The 16,789-nt window shown below is 44.9% G+C and overlaps 1 protein-coding gene across 1 annotated transcript; it reads left to right on the top strand.

Moving 5' to 3' along the window:
- The first annotated feature begins 9,140 nt into the window (after positions 1 to 9,140).
- S1PR4 (sphingosine-1-phosphate receptor 4) lies at positions 9,141 to 16,497 on the top strand. Its single transcript, XM_007442369.4, has 2 exons — positions 9,141 to 9,265; positions 13,818 to 16,497. The coding sequence occupies exon 2, from the start codon at positions 14,152 to 14,154 to the stop codon at positions 15,391 to 15,393; it is 1,242 nt and encodes a 413-aa protein (XP_007442431.1). The 5' UTR covers positions 9,141 to 9,265; positions 13,818 to 14,151; the 3' UTR covers positions 15,394 to 16,497.
- The last annotated feature ends 292 nt before the right edge of the window (positions 16,498 to 16,789 follow it).

Here is a 16,789-nt window from a genome sequence, read left to right as displayed (position 1 = left end):
TCCCTGCTGGCCAGTGGTGGGGTGAGGCTGCCATCCTGTGTTACGGTCCTCCAGAAGTGATGGGTGGCTCACACTCACGCTGGAAGAGTGGACTTGCCCCATGTGTAGAAGATCTCCCATCTTGTGTCCCTCTAGCAGGCCTGGCTCTGTGGCCTTGCAAATGCTGCTGGACTACAATTTCCAGCCCTCCTCATTATCAGCCCTCCTACTACAGGCTACTGGCATGCTGGCTGGGGAATTCTGGGAGTTGAAGTCCACCCATCTTAAAGTGGCCAAGATTGGGAAACATGGCTCTAGAGGTTTACAGACTATTCACCCTGGTGCAATGATCAAAGCTGACTACATACAAAGGAGTTGGCCCCTTTCTGGCCATGCAGTTAAACCTCTTCCATTTGTATCTCCAGCAGAGGAGTCCCACCTCACCACACTGGCTGGGTTTGTGCGTCATCACATCAGCTGCACAAGGCTATTGGCAGTGCATGGTCAAAAAAAGGTCAAGGTGGTGGCTACAGCAGTGCCATCAAAGCTCTGCCTGTTTTTTACATGGTACATCAAAAACAGGTGGAACTTCAATGGCACCATTGCAGACCCCGTCCTGACTTTTGGGACCACACCCTGTGGATGCCCCTGAAGCTTCAGGTATCCCAGCAAAGTGAACACTAATGAAGTTGAGAATCTCCCTCAAGAAAGCTATCTGGAAGTCATTTCTGGAGAGACCAAGGTTATGCTGGATGTTTGAATAAAAAAAAAAAAAGACTCCAGAGTTTGCTGAATTTGCATGCCATTGGTCCAGCATCAGATGATCTGGAAAACCAAGTTTGCAGAGGACCGGAAACCATGGCCAGAATGCCAGCTGCTTCTGCAGTAGCGTAGGAGTCTCCCATCTGCTCTTTTGATGGATTGATTTTTAACAGTTGTTTCAAATATTGCTATAAGCCCCATTTGGGTCAGGACCACCACAGATGTCAGAAGAAAAGGCTCTGTCTGGTCCATCCCTTTCTCTCCATCGCTCCTGCTCTGTGGAGGAGAACATTTGAAAAAAAAGAGGGTGCAGCTGAAATTACCCCTCTAGCACTCCAACTTCATGGTTTGGAGGGTTAAGCGCAGGTGGACTTTTTGTTCTGATCCAGATCACGTGGAGCACCAGCGACCACTTTTGGGCAAAATGTATGCATTAAGACGCTCTGCTTTAACATGACTTGGATTCAGGTGATGCTCAAGATCTACAAGTAACCCGTGTAAAAGGAAAGAGGAAATAGAAATAGAAGCTGAGCGAGGTGAGATATTAAAAAAAGGCCCATGAGGGTGTAGGCTGTCTCATCTCTGGAAATCAGACCGGCTGGGAATGATGAGCATTGTAGTCCAACCTCTCTGGAAGCTCGCAGAATCAACATTATCCAGAACTATCTCTCGACAGACACAAAATTCAAATGTTTAGTCACTGAGTTCCTATCTGCACCTATGTCCATACGAAGCGTAAAATGCCCTAATGTGGGAAGGATGACATGATGAAGTCTTTTCCCTTTTATTTTACATATTTTTATTCTATTCTCTTTCTGTTTTACCTTATGCTTCCTAGGGTGTTACTCCATTTCCCCCTTTCTCTTCTTTTTAAGTCTTCATATTTAGACTTTATATGACCAGGGCACAATTTTAATGCCTTGGCTTATGATATTGGGTTTTTAACCTTGCTGGTCATTGACCGCCATCAAATTAACATTGGAACTGGACAGACACAGGTCCTTGTCCCTGGCACAAAGCTGATTGTTTATTACACTCCTGGAAAGCCATGTCAGAAGAAGATGCCTAGCTGGGCATTTGATCGCTGAGACCCCAAGCATCTTCTCAGGGGGGCGGGGAGAGGCGTGACAAGAGATCACAGAGCCAGCAACAGCAGAGGAACGCACAACAGCCTTGCAGACAGGCAGCTAAGCATGTCTCGTCCTTGTTATAGCGTTCCCTCACATACACTACATGGACCGGCCTTGTGTTATAGACTGGTCCTCCTGCAGGTGGTGGATAAGCTGCATAAGGGGCTGGATATCCTGGTGGGTAGGCTTGATATGGGCCGGGGACAGGGGGTGGTAGTGGTGGTGGACCTGTGCGTTGGTACATTGCTTTGTCATCCATAAAGCTCCTTGTCTCTGCCTTCTCTGGCCAGCTGGTCACTTCCTGTTTGCTTCTGATGGATGAAAATGTTCTTGGCGCTGAGAAGTTCCAGGGAGCAATGATCCTTACCACCAGTGGAGAGGGAATAGGATGGTCAAGATCATGCTGGAAAAGAGACAAGCAAACCACAGAGTTGTAATGGGCTTCTAAGAGGTTGGTGGGTTACCAAAGATTGCATGTCCTGGAACATTTATACATCTATCTTCTACTAGGAAAATGGATATTCACTTCCCCACTGTATCAGTAGGGGGTAAGGAAGAAGATCAAGGAATCCTAGGTCTTGAGTCACGTGAACTTGAAGATACACGGGTTGCTGAAATAAATTATTTAGGTTTCAAGATTTCTGCAACTTAGCCCTGTTTCCCACCCACCCCACTCCTTCGATAAGTCTGATAAATAAGACTGTAGGAATCTAGCTTGCTTGAATCTACCGAATCTAGCTGCCGTAGGGCCATGACTGCTAAGCAGGGTGGGGAACACAGCAGGCAATCTATCCAAGACATATAACCTGTGTGGTTCGTGTAAAAAAGGACTCAGTGACAACCTTACATAAATTGAAGTAAGCCAACCAATGGTTTGCTTGATTTTGGTTCAGCATGCTAGGTGAGACCACTATGGTATATCCAACAAATGATGGTTAAGCAGACCACTGGGTTTTGGCATGGGTGAATCCACACAGAGCCTACCACCATCAACCCAGATTAGTCATAGTTCCCCATGGGGATGGACTGGAATTTCTCCAACCCTATCTGGAGCTGCTGGGGGATTGTAATAGTTTGTGAGAATGGCCTTGGGAGACGGGGCCTAGAGACGCTGCCTAGGGAACAGTCAGATAAGAGAGGGCATAGCCCACAACTGCATAATGGGTGGAGAAAGAGGCTCAGAAGGGACCCTCCCTAGTTTCTCAGGCTGTAGGGGAGACAGGGGAGAATTGTACTTTCATCCTTGCAAGATTCTGTCAATGTACGTACACAATAAAGTAGAATTAGCTCATCTGGTTCTGTTTTCTGCCTGATCTATCTGGTAAGGCTGACAGGAATCTGGATTAGAGATACCAACTGCTCTGTTAATAAGACACATGTGTCAAAGCAGATGAATCTCTGGCATTCCCTGAAAGTTTTGGAGAGATGGACTCAACACTTGGATCCCACCACCACATCTCTTCTTACCTGGATTCCTCCTTATAATCATTCGTTTTCAATTTGGAATCTTCACGCACTGGGGGAGACAGAGGCGTGAAGCGAACAGAAAATAAAACCACCTACAAACATTCAAAAGCAGCAAAGGATATTCTTGCTGGATCATGTTCCTTGGTTTCATTCTGGCCCTCTTTGACCACGAGGGTGGGTAGCCTGGAGTCCTCCCTTGCTTTTTATGACATCACCATCACAGGTCAGAGGCCTCCCTTAGGAGTTAATGTGTCCTTCAAAGGACTAACCAATTCAATTCTCACATCACCCCTGGCCAAATCAACCCCCCACTTCCAGGGGCAAATCTGAACATTTCAGGAATAGCGTTTTCTGGGGGGCACCAAAACACTCCATTTTAATTCTGGAATGTGCCGATCCAGTTATTCTGAATGGGGTTGGGCAGATTTCTGGAGTTAGCCAGAACGGTGCCTCTGGAAGAAAAACAGACGGTTCCAATGATCTGTGAAAGGTTCCACTTCTAGAATGGTGTGTTTTGCACACTCATATTTATTACTAAAACCTGCCAGCCACTAGCTCAAGCAGACGGTCTCTGACCACGCGCAGCATTCAGGAGTGCGGAACCTGATCCAGAACGAATGCTAAGCCAACATCTATCTTCCGATTTCTCAGAAACATTTTTCCTCTGTGAATGAGAAGGAAGCATCTGGGTTTTATTTTAACCTTACTGTCAGGGCATTTGAGAGTTTGTTTTCAATCCCTCTCCATGATGTTTTGGGCCGCCTTGATAGTTGGAGGGGGTGAGGTGTTTGTAGTTCCTGATGATGATCAACATGAACTATCTTTCCCTTGACTGAAGCTTTCCACGCTTCCCATCTTAAGAAATCTGAAGGAACTTTTCTCCTGTCAATTAGGTCTTCGTTTGGGATGGAATGGAAGTTAAGGAGGCTGCAGAAAGCTTGAGAAGTGACTGTACCATGACAGGCAGGGCATTTGCCAACTCATCTTGGTCCCCTTGTTGCTAAATCTTGGTCCCCTTGTCACTAAATAGTGCAGAGAACGGCATTGGACAGTTGTCATAGACCTCCCCGAAAAGGTCAAATAAATAAGAACCCCGCAAGAAAATGTTAGAGATTCTCTTCTTTGCAAATTCTCTTCTATCAAGCTGTACGGAAGTGGTTGAGGGAAAGGCCGACAGTCCTTTCATGGAAAAATCTCTTCCAGTTTCCTCCAAAACTTCTCAGATGTTTTAGGGTCTTTCTACATACTCCGAATAAAAAGATTTTTTTTAAAATAATATTTTATTGAAATTTTAAAGTTACAAATTTAAAAGTTAGGAATGAAAAAGAAAATTGGAAATACAAAATATAAAGAAAGAGAAAAGAAAAAGTGAAATAAAGTAAAAGAAAAAGAAAAATAGATATGAAAAATAGATAACTTCCAATCTATCTCTGGTCTTAGGAATAATAAGGCTATCATAGGTGCTAGTTTTTAATACATTAAGTAGGAATAATTCTTTGTCTAACTATATCCCATTACATTTATAATCTAATCTTCAAATCCCCATGTAAGCTTCACCCCACCTGCATTTTGCAAATAGTCCATCAACGGTTTCCATTCTTTAAGGTAATAGTTATTTGAGTTTTCTTTTAATAAGCAAGTCAGTTATCATTTTCTGCCATTTCCATCAGTTTTAACAACCATTCTTGTATTGTTGGTAGTGTCTGGGTTTTCCAAAATTGTGCATAAAGAAGTCTTGCTGCGGTAATCATGTATTGAGTAATTCTAAGAAGATCCTTTCCTATGAATAAAAAGATTTGTCAGTGCCTGTGTTTAACTTTTCAGCAGCAAACCCGCTGCAGAGCACTGAGTCCACAGAAGTCAAGTGTGGTGATTTATGGATGCTGTACAGCTGTAAGGACCTTCCTCCAAGCTCCATCCCCAAATTATGCTGATGGAATTTAGTGGCCACATGCAGAAATCTGACCATAGATTTTTCAGGATCTTCTCCAAGAAAGCCACAAGCAAAATATGCTGGATTGGACCACTGATTTTCCTTTCCAACCACCTCTTGTAAAAGCTGACTCTGATGATGATGAAGATGATGATAATGGGAAAATAGGAACCACCCTGGAGCACCCAGTACATTCTGGGGAAGAAAAATTCCAGGGTATATTCTATGTGTCAGACCTAGAGTTGTACATACAATGGTGTAGTACCAATTTAAACAGAAATCCACCAAAAAAAACAAACCCAAAACCTTGAGGGGGGGAGCACTGAATTTCAGCCTCACCACAGGCAAATCCTGCCGTTGCAACTTTCTCTCCTTCCCCACAACATTAGCTACACTGCCCCAGCTGCAAAACCGTTTCTACTTTAGGTGAAATCGGATCCTGTTCAAAACACACAGAATACCATTCCTTCCTGTTGGTGCAACACTGACCACCTACCTCTCTTCTCATTTGGGCCCTCGTAGCCCTCCAAATATTGCTAGACAACAACTCCTGACACATTTAGAGATCGGCCTGGTTTGTAATATGGAGACTTTCATATTACATACCTGGCCGATCCAACTTTTTTTCGTAATCCAACTTTTTTGGGGGGGGGGGAGGGTTAAAGGAGATCAAGGAATGTTGTGACAGCAGAAGGGTTAGAGCAGTTACCTTGTAAACAGAAGGTTGCTGGTTTGAAAGCTGGCCAGAACTGTCTGAGAGCCAGTGTGGTGTAGTGGTTGAAGAATGGGAAGACTCAGGTTCTAGTCCATGCATAGCCACGGAAGTTAATTGACCAACATTGGGCCAGTCCCTTCCACTCAGCCCAAGAGCCAATCTGGTGTAGTGGGGAAGGGGCTGGACTAGGAGCGGGGAGACCTGGGTTCTAGTCCATCTTCCGCCATGGAAGCTCATTGGCTGACTTTGGGCCAAAAAGTGCTATATGTTTGCTCCTTATTCAAATATATGTTTGTATCAAAGAACTCTAAAGAGCTCCAGGGATGTCTCTCCATTCCTTTCCAGGGAAGGAACACCCCGGCCTGGAATCAGTTCATAACTATCACTCACACCTCTGGTGGTGAAGCATCGGCAAAGGAAGAGACTGGACCTGCCACTTAAATGTGGCAGAGATGGCATTTGGGATCTCCACGCACACTTAAAGATGTACCAGCACCTTTAATGTACCACAAAGGTTTGAATGTGCCTGCAAAAATATCTCCTTTCCACACTGAGAGCTGGAAAACATCTCCAGGGTGACTTGTCCTTTTTATCCAGACACATAGAAACAAAGGCAGGTTTACAACTTGTGATTGTTCACTCCTGATCCAAGATCTCTCTTCATTCACACATTTATTTACACAGGCCCAGGTAGACCTGTTCACCTCGAAGTCTAGCTGGCTAGACTAGGTTAGAGCTCCAGAAGAACTGAGGCGAGATGCTCACTGCCCACAGGACCTCATTCAGGGTGCCCGGATTACTGGTTTCGGACATCGTTATAACATCCCACAAGGCTTAATTGGTACCATTTCGCCCTCTACACATACCGTCTTGACCTTTTCCGTTAGAATATCCCAATCTCATTCAGTTCACGTGGCAGTTATCTGGTGTTGGGGACACTATCCTTTGTGATCATCTTGTCATTCTCATTCTCATACTTCTCCATGGGTTGCATAAGCTAAAATCTTCTGGAACAAAGGTTCTCTATTTTGCTGGGTGTGTGTGTGTGTGTTGTCTTTCGATGGATCTCCCGTACTCCATCTTCCAGACACAGCCATTCACACACAAACACCCAGCATAAAATCACATGTCACCACTACACTGTGGCCGTATGCTGACTGGCGTGATATGCCCGTGACAAATACATTGACTTCTACCATGTGGAGATGTGACTCGTTCATTAATGTGATTATTCCTGGTTACCACATTCTGACATACTCAAAGAGATCGCTCTGGGAGTTCAGGATCTGGATGTGCCACAGTTTAAACCCCCCCCCCCCATAAATAAATCTAAAGGACTTTCTGAAATAAAGGTCGGTCCTTTATAATAGACATACAGTATGGTCACAATAAGTATGCTAACCTTGGATAATATTCATCATGATACCTGTGGGTGTGAGGTGTGCGGCACTAGGGTTTCTTAAAGTGTGGGCTGTGACCCTCTGGGAGGGTTGCAAGCAAATTTGAGGGGGGTCACCATATTTGGAGAGCTTGGACATGCAGGCCAGGGTGCCCTCTCACGTGTTCCTGCTCTCCTGAACAAGCCACAGTACAGGTTTTGTGGGCTCAACCCTCCCCATCGTGGCCTGTGAATCCAAAGAGGGTTCGTGGTTAGAATTCTCTCTTGCTCTGTGTGGACAAGCTGAGATTTTCTGCAATTGCTATTACAAAGAGCACATCTAGTTCCAAAACAAATGTTGAAGGAGAAGTGAGAGTGACTCGAAAACAAAACCCAGATTTGAGAAATCGCACCAAACTCAGCAAGATCATCCTTCCCGTGAAGTGGTTTCAGATGTGATGGATCGAGGGCTTATTGTCAATGAAAAGCTTTGATTTCATTAAGTTGCAGGGTCCAAACTGAGTTGTAATTGATATGTAGATTGCCATTTAATCATTACAAGTCTGTTGTTTATTTCTTGATAACTCTAGAAATAACTCTAGCCCCAGTCAAATCATGACTGTTATCCATGGGGAACGTTCACCCCATGTCACTTCTCAGTTTAGTGGGTCCTTGGCACCACAACATTTGGGACCTGAGTGTGTTGTGTGCACACCCGCCCTCTCCCCCAATTTAGTTGCCTTGAGGCTCAGTGGCCTTGTTTGCACCACTCTCTAACCATGGAAAACCCTCTCTACGCTGGGCAGCTGACCTGCCCAAGTCAACCAGAGGTGGTTATTTAGAGCCTTAGACACTCTTTGGGGGTGCAACAGCTACCCCTGGTCAGATATCTCATCCAGACAGGTAGCCAGGGGGTTGAACCAAGTCTGATAACTAGAGAAGCCTCTTGAAGTTGGGGGGCTTCAGTTCTTGCCTTCTTAAGAACCCCCCAAAGTGCAAAAAGGGTACCATGTTTGGTCTCACCCAATGTTTGGTCTCACCCACCCAAAAGGGAAGACTGGAGGGCTTAAAGTAGCCCCTAGACCACATTTTGGGGAACCCGGTCCCCTTTCTCACCACCTTGAACGGATCCCTTCAGCTTGGCAAGGCTGAAAATGAACCTGGGAGCTGGGTGCTCCACCAGTGAGAATGTCCAGCTTGGGTCTGCAGAAGACAAGCGGCCAGACCCAGCCTAGCAGGACCCCACCCAACAGTGGGGAGAGCAGAGGAAGCAGTGGAGAAGCAGAAGGAAGCAGAGGGAGAAATAAATAGGAGAAACAGTGTGTAGCAACCATTGTTACAGCACCCTCTATGTCCATAAGTGCTTTACAAAGGACAAAAAGTCCTTTGCCCTGAGGAACATACAGTTCACGTTTTGAAACTCATTCTTTGGATTAATTGTTAAGTTCTTTGGGTGCGTGTGTGCGTCTGAAATTGAAAAGATAGGGCAGTTGTTGATTCATCCCTGATGAAGTAGGCCAACTTGACATGCTAGGTGGTAGAGTGGGGTTGGACTTGAAGGTAAAATAGCTGTTTTTGAATTTTTTGACACTCCGTCAACCACTTCTTGGGTGGGTCCGTCCTGTGGTTTTTCAGCTAAGGGTGTAGCAATATCTCCTTCCTCTTGTTTGTTAGGTATAAGTGCATACCCCCTTTTTATTTTTAACAAGGAAAAAGGAAAAAACAACACACACGCACACACGCGCACGCTCTCTCTCTCTCTCACACACACACACACACATACCAGACTCTGGTTTAAGGCACAACCCAGCCGTTTTGATCATCACACATGAACCTTGAGAGAGTTATGAGGTGAATCACATCCCCGCACTGAGCTGCACTGGTGGATTCATTCCGAGCAGGTTAGTCTGGGGGGAGAAACGGAGGAAAAAATATATATTTTTAAATATTTCCCTTCTCCATCTTCTCCCCATTCAGTCATTCCACATTCGCCATCCTCCTTTGCAAGTCTCTTTTTATTCCCTCTCTCCTGCTCTTAAGATCATGAGATAGCAAGCGGCCAGATGTCCAGAGAGGAGCTGTGTTCGCACTTTGTCCTAGACCATGATTGGCTTTATCCTGATTTGCCTGGCAAGCCACACTGGGCTGGGTTACCCCATAGGCTAAGACCATGAACCAAGACTGATATTGCAGAACAGAGGGGTTCCTGTGATGGTATGTGGGAATGACCTTGGGAGACGGGGTGAAGAGATGCTGCGTAGGGAATGGTCAGATAAGAGAGGGCATAGCCCGCAGCTGCATAACGGACACGGGAAAAAATTCAGAAAGGAACCTCCTTAACTTATCAGGCTGCAAAAAGAGACAGCGGGAGATTTGTACTTTCAGACTTGCAAAATTCTGTTCGCATAGCGTTACAATAAAGTAGAATTAGCTCATCTGGTTGGGTTTCCTGTCTGGTCTACCTGGGAAGGCTGACAGTTCCCACTGCATCTAATGCCGAAACCAAAGAGGACCACTTCTGGGCCAAAGGTAATGTGGACACCCGCTCTGTTGGGCTGTCTACTCTGAGTAGCGGAATCTCTCCAGCTAAGAAGGGATTTTCCCTTGCTTTCTCGTTTGCTCCAGTTACTGCAGCAAAAACAGAGGGGAAATCCTGTTCCCACTGCTATGGAAGAAGAGAGAGAAAGCTTTGATTAATTCGCCAGTCATCGACCTCAGTGCTGTCCGCACTGACAGATCTTTTTCCTACCCCTCCCTGAAGATTCTGGCTTTGAATTTGGGATCTTCCACTTTTGGAGCGGGTGGAATGGGTTTCTTTAAATCTTAAGACTGGAAGCAACTTTGCGCCAGTTCAGGTGAAAGACTGCAAAATTTCTGGACAGGTTTCTCTGGAAGTGAAGTTTCCTCAGATTTAGTAACAAGTTGACATGCGAGTTACAGCTTGGCTGCATTCACACAACATGCTTCGCCAGGTCAAGTAAAGACTTAGCAAATGGATTGATTAGTGTTTCCCTTGGTTAATTTTTTTTTTCTCGCTCAGCATATTCTGCACCTCAGCTCAATGGGTGAATTTACGGTTCAACGTATTGTGTGAACGCAGAAAATGGGTTAGTTTAGTAACTGGGTTAAATGTGTTATGTGAACCTAGCTGTTCTGCAATTTGTCTCTCTATGGCAGGGTCACCTCCTAGTTGACCTCGCCATGATTTCTTTGTTTTCGGCTTAGTGTGATGTGTGATCCAGGAATTATGGTTTGTTGAAGAAACTATATCTAAAATAAACCATGACTTCGCATAATGCCCAATTGCAGCCACCAGGTATGTTCGCATGCTAAGCCCTCATTTACTAGCGATGTTTGATGTGGATTAACTCTGAAGCATCTACAGTCAAAAAAATAGAGCACTGTGTCTAAATGACATTTTTTTCCGCTGCGTGAATCTCTATTTTTGAAATTAACACACCAAATCTGTATTTTTCCTCTTCTGCACCCGCTCCTGCTGCTTTTTGCTTTACAGCACACGACGATTTTCTCATGTTCCATCTTTTTTTAAAAAAAATGCTTTTTTTTCTTTGTTGCAACGCTATTATTTAAGAGTTTAAGACTGTTAAAGTTGTTCCTTTGGTGGTCAAATTGTGATTTATGAAGCGTACATGGTTTTCTGCAAGTAGCTTGATTAGGAAGTTGATTTTGCATTTTGGGGAGAATCTTCTTCCATGGATCTAAGATACCAATCCCTAGTTTTTTACTTGCAGCAGGCTTGTGATTTAGGATAAAGGACTAAGATCTCTTTGTGCTAACTCATGGGTCTTGATCCATGGTTTAGTGTCTAAACCACAACTGGTTAGGGTGACACAATATACGAAACCAAGATTTACATACCCGGTGGCTGGAATAGAGCATCGCACTAACCTATAACCAAGCAAAAAACCCGAGATTATGACTAAGCAAGATTCATGACTGCAAATTACACAGCAAAAGAGAGAATTCTTCCAGGGCCCTCTCACTTGGTTTTACAAACCACACCTAAAATGTTTTATTTATAATGTCCCCACCCAGGTGCGATCCAACCGCAATAAAAATTAACGAATAATAACAAAACAGCAGTTAAAATTATTTTTATTGACTTAAGCAAGGCATTTATTTATTTATGCAAGGTGTATGCATAATTACCCCAATTCTCTAACTATTTCTCTCCGCTGGGAGAAAAGGAAATCCAGGTTGGAGGAATCCGTTTGCAAACTTCGCAATACTGCAGCTGCCCGTTGCTCGTGTGGGCAACGCAGGGGCGGCATTAAAAATTCGTTCTTGCTTTGCCAGCAACAAACAGTGATGGTGTTCCTACTGGATTAAGGGCTTGGATTAAGCCTGGAAGACCAGTTTCTGATCTGCCCCCCATTCTTGGAAACTCCCCGGGGATGTTGATTCACTCACCCTCTGTCCGCCCTGCCTACCTTATAGGGTTGTTGTGGGGGAAACAGGAAGAGGGAGGACTATGTATGTTGCTTTGAAGTCCTAGAGGAAATTGCTGATAGAGCAGTGTTCCTCAACCTTGGCCGCGTGAAGATGTGTGGACTTCAACTCCCAGAATTCCCCACCCAGCTGTGCTGGCTGGGGAATTCTGGGAGTTGAAGTCCACACATCTTCAAGCGGTCAAGGTTGAGAAACACTGCTACAGAGGTTGGTGGCTTTATAAATGTTAATAATCATAATCATAATTATAAATCTAAAGGACACATATACACAGAAATCATCATTGCACAGCCTCTCCCCTACAGTCCAGCATGGGTGGGGTGCATTCTTCATGCCACATGCAGCTTTGGGGGCTAAAAAGATTGCCCTTGCGCACCACAAAGCCCCAGCACATGGCAAGGATTCTGGGAGATGCAGAGAGGGGGGTCCGGCTGAAACCCAACAGAGGGAAGGATGGATGGCGTGCAACAAATATCCCACTCCAGCCCATGAATCTGTAAAGTCCTCGAGAAATCATTTCAGGTGGGCTGCACGACACCTGGAATCAAAGGAGGCCAGGGAATGCGCCCATTTTGCAGATGAGGAACACTGAGGCTAAGAAGTAGGGGCTTCATGCCAAGCCCACTATGACAGAGAGTTTTTTTTTAAGTGCTTTGTTTTAGTTGCTATTGTTGAATAATAATAAATATTATTATTAAATTGTTACTTAATCTTAGAAATTAATTTAATAATTAAATAATTATTTCGGAGGCAGAACCTCGGACTGGTTTACTGCGGACCCATGTCCACCCACACCCCCATTATAGGTAGCCTGAGCGGATCGTAAACATCTTCTAACGTACTGAAGGGTTTATTGCGAAGATAAAACAGCAACGGAAATCACAAGGAGGTCCCTTGCAAGCTTTCGCGGGAAATGGGATTCTGACAAATAATTATTTTGTCTCCTGCCCATCCTGACAGTTCCAAATGATGGTGGTGGAACTGGGTTCTTTTCTTTTCATTGCCTTTCTAGCTGCATCCTCTTCTAAAAAATACAGATCATACAATTTAACCCAAGTCACTAGATCCAGCAATCTGTATTTTCCACTGAACTTAACCCAGCACCGGTGACAGTAGTTTGAAGTTTGCGGAGGTGAGGAGAAGGGGAGTTCAACAGATGGCCTTGAAAGTTTTAGGAACTTTTCGACACGTCTCCAAACGTACATATATTTATTTTGGATTTTGGCCGTTTTGTTTCAGTGCGTTGTTTCCATGAATATATGCCTTTTCCCCGCTGACTTTTCTCATCCCTTCCCTTCCCTTTTTATGGGTCACCAACACTACCAAATTCAAAACAGTAAGAAATAGTTTCAGTTCATGAATTGGTTAAAAAAAAAGAAACAAAGCCCAAAATTCTCCTACGTCCTTAATTGGTTTTAGGTTTTATCGGTTTTTACGGGGTGGGTTGGTTTTGTATGTCGCCCAGAGTCCATTGGATGTGGACGGCTGTAATAAATTTAAATAATCGATAACTAAAAACATGCTCAAACTTATAAGCAAGTAGTAAGCAAGCTTTAAACCATTTGCGATACAAAATCAGGTGTGGTTTTTCCTTCCCTTTCTTCTTGTCAGATATTCTAAAGGAAAATCACTGTTTTCCTCTTTTCCCCACTAAAAAGACATACTGCAGCCAAGATGCTCTGAGTTTCTCAAGTCTCTTTTAATATTCATGGTCATGTACTGACTAAACAAAGCAGAGCGGTAAATTGATTGTGCCATACTAGGAAACAGTGCCACAAGTTTCTCAAGTCTCGTTTAATGTTTCGGGTCGTGTGCCCGCAGAGCAAGAATAAGCTGGTAAACTGATTGCATTGTGCTATGAAATGATGCCAGCCAAAAACTGGAAAGGAGCACGGTGACGGTTTTAGAAAAGGACAGGAAATATCATTGAACAACAGGAAACAATTGTGTTTCAACACTCTTGAACCTCTTTTCTTTTTTCAGTTTCCACCAGGCTTCCTTCTGACGGGCTGCGGCCCACGGGCGCCTCTGCTGGAATCGTTTGCAACTTTGGTGAAGACGTTGAATGTGGCTGCCGCTTGTGCATCAGTTCTCCTCTGGAGACGCTGGACAAGCCTTTGCTGCTTCTCCCCGCTAGTCAAATTCAGCTTCTCCTAAAGCAGAATTTGGACATCTGGTGTGCAACCCGTGTGTGGCTGCCATAGTCTTGAAAAGGCAGAGGAAGCATCTGGTGTCATCCCAGGCACGACTTTCCAACCACAGGTCCACCTGCATTGCCTAATTCCTGCTCTGAATTAGGTTTTCTTTCCCCCACAACATGACAGAACAAAGCCTTTTCTCCTTCTCCTCCTCCTCCTCCTCCCCTCCTTCTTCATTCCCTACTTCTGCCCTTGGGCCACGTCTTGGCTCAGTCCGTGGCCAAGAGCCCTGCTCCCTCTTGGCCGCCACCAAGGACTTCAACATCATTTTGCATCATTATAACCTCACCGGGAGGCTGAGCAACCGGCGTCCCCAGGAAGACCACTTAGATGCCCTCAAAATCATCATCATTGCTGCCAGCTGCCTCATCATTTTGGAGAACTTAGTGGTTCTGCTGGCCATCATCTGGAAAGTGAAAAGCCAGCGCTGGATCTACTCCTGCCTAGCCAGCATCTCCTTCAGCGACCTGCTGGCTGGCATTGCCTACTTGATCAACCTCTGCTTCTCGGGAAGCAAGACTTTCCAGCTCTCACCCAACATGTGGTTCCTCCGGGAAGGGATCCTTTTCATTGCCTTAGCAGCCTCCATCTTCAGCCTGCTGGTGACGGCGATCGAGCGCTACAACACCATGGTGAAGCCTATTGCCGAAAGCGAGTCCAGCAAGACCACCCGTCTCCGGTGTCTCATCGTTTTTTTCTGGATCTTGGCCATTGTGATTGGGCTGCTCCCCTTGTTGGGCTGGAACTGTATTTGCGACGTGCCCCGCTGTTCCACGTTGCTGCCTCTTTATACCAAGAATTACATCCTCTTCTCTGTCATCATGTTCACCGTCATCCTGCTGGTCGTGGTGAGCTTCTACATTTCCATCTACTCCTGGGTCGTGAAAAGAACTAAGCAAGGTTTCTCCAACGGAGGCCGTAGCAGATCGCTTCGGCTGCTGAAGACGGTGCTACTAATCCTTTGCACCTTCCTCATTTGCTGGATCCCTCTGTTTGTCCTCCTGCTGATCGACATCTTTGACAGGAGCAAGGCCTTGAAGCTCCAGAAGGTCTTTGGCTGGATTGTGACCTTGGCGGTGATCAACTCGTTCATTAACCCCATCATCTACTCTTTGATAAGCAAAGAGGTGAGGAGAGCCGTGGTGCAACTTCTCTGCTGCTGCTGCATCTGGGCAGGGTGGCAAGGTCCAGGCGGCTGTCTTGCCCCCAGCGAACTCCCCCTGAGCTCTTCCACAGGGATGGGGAGTTCCCTGAAGATGCGCGAGAGCTTCCGCAGTCCAGTGATGCAGAAGCGGATGTCCCACAGAGAACCTCTTTCCAGCAACTCCAGTGTGTTGAGCAACTCTAGCACGCTTTGGTAGCCGATGATGGTCCAGGCCAATCTTACTCGCAGGGTTAGAAGGTGCTCTTCTACAACATTCTGAGACCTGGCATGGTTGACGACTGAAGTGCACATGGGAGTTGCTCAGTCCATTGCCCACTCAGGTTGACCAGTGGGTCAACCAGGGCCTGAGATGCAAAGGATGTTCAGTTCCAATTGAGTCTTGCTCGGACAACCTCAATATCGTGAGTTCTGGAGAGATTCTTTATTCATGACTTCTGGCTGATGTCATGACTTTCCTTTCATCGTGCTGTTTGGTCTTGGCTTCTGACACACCTCATAGTTTCCACTGACTGATTTCTCGCAGGACCAGAGTCTTCATTCTTCTGAACAAAACAAATTGAATCTCAAAAGCTGGACTAGCACACTATATCACTGTATTGACCCACAATCCATCTAATGAGACTGAGAAAGATGAGAGAACGCGGTTAAGAAAACAGTATTCTGTGTTGAACATTCTTACCGGATTGGTATATGTGCTTTTTTTTTAACAGGAATCCGAACAAGATAGATATTTTACTTAAACATCAGGCAGTCCAGTGAGACAATCGCTGTATTTTATTATGACTTTATTAATCCTTATTCTCACAGATGGTTAAGCATCTGCATTTAGAACTTTGTACACAGATTCCTAGAAGAAGCCAGTCATTCCACAGGCAGATAGATAGATAGACAGACAGACAGACAGACAGACTCATCAACTGAGATCAGATGGAAATTGAAATGGTAGGGGATTATTTCTCACTTGTTTTAAAAAGCTACAGCAATTACAGCAAAGGCCAGAGCTTCACAGAAGTGTTTCTCCATTGTGTATATATTCCACAGAGCCCATCTGTTGAAATGGGTTTCCTTTTGCCCCACATAGACAGTTGCAACAGAGGCTGTTCATCTTAGATTGAACATTCTTCCTGTACTGTTTTTTTTGTTGTTTTTTTACAAATCGCGCTTTATTCTTGAACTTCATTTATCTCGCAGACCATGGTAACCAAAACAGCAATACACCCAGGAATCTGTGCTATGTATTTGTCTTCCTTTTTTACCTGCCTTGAAAGTTTATTCTTGGGATGGCAATAAGAATTAAATAAATAAGCAAAACATATTATGTGTGGTCAGAGTTAGTCAATTTTCTGTTTCGTATATTGGGAAGAAGGATGAAAACCAAAAGCAAATTTCAAAGGGGACGGCTCTATTCCAATGTTTTTCAAACTTGGCAACTTTAAGATGTGTGGAATTCAACTCCCAGCATTCCCCAGCCAGCAACTTCTGGGAGTGGAAGTCGACACATCTTAAAGTTGCCGAGGTTGTGAAACGCTGCCCTAGACTAACATAGGTCTCCTCCTATAATATTTACAATACATAATTACTCATTGGACCCA

The sequence above is a fragment of the Python bivittatus genome, unplaced genomic scaffold, assembly GCF_059951505.1.
Source record: "Python bivittatus isolate LINGU-HERP-01145 unplaced genomic scaffold, Pbiv_v1 ctg000580_np1212, whole genome shotgun sequence".
Lineage (NCBI taxonomy): Eukaryota > Metazoa > Chordata > Lepidosauria > Squamata > Pythonidae > Python > Python bivittatus.
The sequence above is the reverse complement of the archived record's forward strand: the minus strand, read 5'-3'. Positions and strand labels throughout refer to the sequence as shown.